Source organism: Corylus avellana, chromosome ca10 (assembly GCF_901000735.1).
Source record: "Corylus avellana chromosome ca10, CavTom2PMs-1.0".
Taxonomy (NCBI): domain Eukaryota; kingdom Viridiplantae; phylum Streptophyta; class Magnoliopsida; order Fagales; family Betulaceae; genus Corylus; species Corylus avellana.
Window position 1 is genome coordinate 16,364,073 of NC_081550.1, and position 5,510 is coordinate 16,369,582.

The 5,510-nt window shown below is 36.5% G+C and overlaps 1 protein-coding gene across 1 annotated transcript; it reads right to left on the reverse strand.

Moving 5' to 3' along the window:
• Window positions 1-247: 247 nt before the first annotated feature.
• Window positions 248-5,305, reverse strand: LOC132164127 (NEDD8-specific protease 1). Its single transcript, XM_059574554.1, has 3 exons — window positions 5,204-5,305; window positions 3,109-3,202; window positions 248-1,367 (listed from the first exon to the last, which is right to left on the reverse strand). The coding sequence occupies exon 3, from the start codon at window positions 1,344-1,346 to the stop codon at window positions 660-662; it is 687 nt and encodes a 228-aa protein (XP_059430537.1). The 5' UTR covers window positions 1,347-1,367; window positions 3,109-3,202; window positions 5,204-5,305; the 3' UTR covers window positions 248-659.
• Between the last annotated feature and the right edge of the window lie 205 nt (window positions 5,306-5,510).

Below are 5,510 nucleotides of genomic sequence, written 5' to 3' on the forward strand. Positions count from 1 at the left end.
CTGAAGGGAGATGCGCTCAAAGTTATTTATCACCGCCTAAAAACTTCAGAAGTTATTTATCACAGCCTCAAATGAAATGGGTTTAATAGGATCCATATAATAATGTAATGGGAGTAGTATGATCCATATAAATAGTCTGTAGGATCTATATAAATAGTTGGGTTCTGGTAGTTGGTTAGTAAGGCTAACTGATTTGGTCTATTAAACAGAGGCCCACCATCATTCAATACTGAAATTCCATTTCAACTACATTCAACATCACATCCATTCTATCCATTTCCATTTACCAACTATATTTCAAAACTACAAACAGAAGTCAGAAAGTTATTTACATCAAACTTCATGTATTAGCCTAAACATTTTAGGGCAGGTAAAGGGAACTTGTGTTTCATCATGTGTTCATTAAACACACAACAATTTTACAGTCTATGCATATGATGTAGTGGCAATCGGCTATACCAACGAGAGTCTACATGGGTATCCTACACCCCCAAAACCCCTCCCACAGAAGTAAAAACGAACAAATCTAAAGCCGCATTCAAATATTTGTAGTTTTTAAGATTGTTTTCGAGTTTCAGAGTAAAGAACAACTTACTGCGGTGAAGAACTTTCCCAAATATCTCCTTTCTTTCATACCTTCATTTTGCAGCAGGCAGACTTCACTTCGTGGCCATTAAACCTCTGATAAGGCTCAGGATCTCACCTCGCATCCCAGCAACAGTTGATGGAGTGACTTCCTCCTTCACAGCAGAAAACCACAACTCATCTTTGTCTTTGGCTTCACCACTTCCATGCCAGCTGCATATAGCTCTTGCAATGGATGTAACATATAAGCCACAATCATAACCGTTCACTTGCTGTGGTGAATCAGTGCATTCAAGATAACTAGCATCTGATGCTGAATTGCAAACACTCATAAATCCAACAACAGCATTATATAGTCGTTTAGCATGCCATTTATTTATCCCTCTATTGCTATCATGATGAACAAATGTGTTAGCATTTCTCTCAAATGCAAGTAAGCTCCAATGAGACCCAGCTTCGGCCTTGCTCACATCATCATTGTCATTTACAGGAAATATTACCAGCTTCTTGTCAGGCAAATGAAGAGGTTCAAGAAAATCTTCAAGAGACTCCACAGCTGGGCAATTCATTATCCAGAAAGCAATTGAAGGCGGAACAAGTAGGATGTCATTAGCAGGATAGCTTGAAGAAAGATAACTGAGATAGAATTCGATAATTCGGTCATTGAGAAAATATGGGCCACTCAGAATGTCCAAATCAGATCGTCTAAGTACAACATCATTGTAGCTGAGAATCTTGTCATCAGCTCCAGATCTTCTCATTATGTTGATATCAGTGTACTCCTGGTCAAATAAACATCCAAGTGAATTAGTGGTCGAGCTTCATAGTTTCTGGATGGCATTGCCATACAATTTCCTTCATTAGCTTAAAGCTGGAGCCTTGTGGCAGCCCAGGTAAGCCAATGTTAAATAAGTCATATTCCAATCACTCTTCTATCTTCCATAAGTATCTAAAACATTGTGCACAACAATTTGATTACATTTTCCACAATAATTTCAATACTTACATAACATTTTACACGAGTCAAATTGAATATTTTCTGATGAGAAAAACAAGTCTTGGAGAAGCACACTTGGTTTTCAACAGCAATTTGCATGACAAATAAAACATCCTCACAAAAATGGAAGGTAAATTGCACTTAACCCCCTCCCCAATTAAGCCTTTTACCAACCATGTTACCATCTAAATAAAAAATCCTCACAAGAATAGAATGGTAAATTGCACTTAACCCCCCTCCCCAACAAAGTACTACCTTTTACCAAACATGTTACCAAACTTACCCCCTCTCTCCCTCTACCATCTGCATCGATCTCTCCCCTTTCTACATTTTGTATTCAGCAATGCTTCATTCTCCCCAGCCCATGCACAAGCACAATCGAACAATATAACACTTGCAAACAAAGTTCTGCCCCTGCTCTCATTATCATCTGACCCTCACTGCCTTCTACAACTCCCACCCTCTAACCCCTCCTTATATACTATGAAAAGAGAGTGCATGGGACGATATAGGAGCTGAGTGGACTATATTAACTGACCCACCGCAGAAATCTGAACCAAAATGAAGCAACATATTCTTATTCCCACAGCATTATTTCTTAAAAGTTCTTCCCCCCACCAGCATCCCAGTCCAGACCGAGAATGAACCATCAGTCTAACTCTAAAAACATAGCATGTTTCTAACATCTTGGTACCCAAGAGTACCCATCCTTCTGGTTGACAATTTAGCTACCCTTTTCTCTACCTTGCTACAGCAATGACCCTCTCACTCCATAAATAATCAGTTATTTCAAACCAACCATCTTAAGAGCCCACCTTAACCAATCTAAACACTACAGTAGGATAAAAAGGATAGGAGGGGAGTGGTGGCACCCCCTCCCTACTCTCTCAGGAAGGCATCCCTATAACCCAACTGACCCTCAAAGCTAGATGCCGTCCCACCAAAACATGATTGATTGATTGTAATGGAATTCAAACAAAAAAAATACTTGTTTCCTACCAAGAACAAGGGGTACCATCCTACCCACAATTTGCTAAAAGATAATGCTCAATCCTCTAAACTCTCTCTCATGTGATTCAAATGCCGTATCTGAAACATTGTACACTTCTATTGAAGTGATCAAATTCAACCACCCAGAAACTTTCTCCTAATTTTTCCTTTACAAACCCTTTTCTGTGGAGAAAATTGAATATTTTCTACTCAATGAAATCAAAGAGAGTGTGTTTGGCTGTCCATAGATTGTGAATGACCTCACTCGTAAAACCAAGAGCATATAGCTCCCACTTAATACTGCCTGTTTTTCATGGAGAACACGTGTTTTCCTATATTTTCCAAGCAACTAAACGCACAACTAAATAAAATACAAACAAAGAAAGAAAGAAAACAAAACAAAAATATAATTCTCATCAACGAAGAACAAACCGAATCTTCGCACCATCAATTGGAAATATTAAATCCTAGGCAAATGGCACAATAATTAGAGAAATTGAGAGGCTGAGATACTGGATGTGAAGAGAGAGACTTACAGAGCGATCAATGGAAGTAGAAGAGAGAGATCAAGCAAAGCTCTCACACTATTGTCGTTCCGTTGTAAACTTGTACGGACAGTGTTAGCTGGGCCTAGATGAAATGAATTCGTTTAAGGGGTTTAGAAAAAATAATTAATAATTACTCTTCGAGGTTTTTTAAGTACCAAAAAAAAAAAAGGAAGGAAAAAAATTACATCAAACAAAAAAACACAAAATATGTGCTGAATAAACCTATAAATTATTAAAAATAGGCCCAAAAAAAAAAAGATAATTAAGGATTGTTATGCAACGTTAATCAATAATCTACTGATATTTGTTTTCTTGAAGAATGCTAGATTTACAAAATATTTAAAAAAAAAAATAGAAAATTTTGACCATCTTATTAGATTTCTAATAAATTTTTTAAAGTTCGAATCTATTATGCAAAAGGTAAATTCTTGTATATGAAGAAAAATCATCCAAAAAAAAAAATAACAAACAAGCAAAATTCCCTATAAGTCCATAAATGTCAAAATAAATAAATCAAAAGATATAAAAGACACAAAATCAATACTACTAAAAGATATAGTAGTTTGTTTCCCAAGTTGATAAGACAAAGACTGACTTACTCTAAAAAACAAAATCTAACCAACAAACTCGAGAGAGAAGTATGCCCGAGTCAAGAGTGCCAGAACTATAAGGAGATCAAAGAAGCACCAAACTGTCACTTCTGAAAATGGGAAGGAACATAAATGAAGCAAAATTCAAAAAGGCATCCAATCTTATGACCTGTCTGAAAGACCTAAACCATATGTGGATCTTGTATATCACAACATTGATTAGCAAAGCGTAATTCAAGGCCAAGTTCACAGAGGTGTTCTACAAATAGAAAATTTAAAAACATGTTTAAAACTAGATAACTATTTGTAATAGAGAAGAAGTAGAAATGAAGCCTATGCGACAACTCATGTATATTTGAATCATTAGCAGTATGATTGAGGGGTGCACTACTAAGAAGATTTTTCACAAGTGGAGAACCATCAGAATTCAGATGGTTGCAACATGCATCATTGATATGTATAAATGGGCCTGTACAATTTGTACACCCAGTGACTTATAGTACGAGTAATACAATATCGTAAAATATAATACAATGTATTGCAGGTCAATTCGTACATTAACACCCAGAGTGATTCCCAACATACAAGACCAACAGTTGCAAGATTGGCTTCCTCACCCTAACATGGACACTCATTAGTTAGAAAATCCAAAGGGAACTGCCATTAATATGGACATGGTTTCAGATCTCATCTTCATCCTTCCTTTGTATAAAGGTGAAAAAAGTTTTTTCTCCTTTAATATGCTACATAAAAAAAATTTCATAAGGTCGAAGTACAGAGAATGAAAATGATAATGAGAATCATAGTTCATCAGCTTTTACTATGGGTTGAACAACAACTAAAAAGATTTCCTTGACATGATACAAATCACAAGAAAAGAAAAATAATAAAGTTAGGGAAAAAACAATGGCCGCGGACACCGAAAAAAAGCCTTGCAAACAAAACCTTATCACAACAAGAAATACTGCTTTTCAATCATTCTCATTATCATATGAGCCTCACCATCTTCTACAACTCCCAACCTTATACACTATGAAAAGAAAATGCACATGATGACATAGGAACTGAGTGGTCTATATTAACTGGCCCACCGCTGAAATCTGAACAAAAATGAAGCATAATTTTGTTATTCCCACAGCATGACCTAACTCGTTCCATGTAGCACCAGTACAGCACGAATTGACGAATCCATCATTCAGGACAGCGCCAATCAAACCAAGAGCATATAGCTCCCACTTAAATCTTAATACTGCCTGATTTTCATGGATAACACGTGTTTTCCTACCTTTTCCTAGCAACCAAACGCACTACTAAGCAAAACAAAAAGAAAATACAAAGACGAAAAGAAACTGAAAACAGAAAAAAGTAATAATTCTCATCAACGAAGAACAATTCTAATCTTCGCATCATCAATTGGAAATATTAAATCTCAGGCAAGTGGTACAATAATTAGAGAAAACGAGAGGCTGAGATAGTGAATGGAAGAGACATACAGAGTAAGCGGAAGAGAGAGATCAAAGCAAAGCTCTCACAACTTTGACTGACAGATATTTATACCTGCCTCTGACGAAGCTCAAGAGGTTCGCGGGTGCCTGTGGTTGTGGTATCTTTGGGGCCACGGCCCCGCTCACAGTTACATGGCCCAATGGGCCTAGATGAAATGATCGTTGATGGCTCTAGAAAAAATAATTAATAATAACTTTTTGGGCACTAGTCTTTGGTTTATTTCAAAAAAAAAAATGCAATTTTAAAATGTACAATTTGAAAACGTGATTCTTAAAAAGGCAGTTAAGTGTTTAG

Coding starts and splice junctions, on each gene's coding strand:
- LOC132164127 (XM_059574554.1), bottom strand. CDS start 1,346: ATGAGAAGATCTGGAGCTGATGACAAGATTCTCAGCTACAATGATGTT.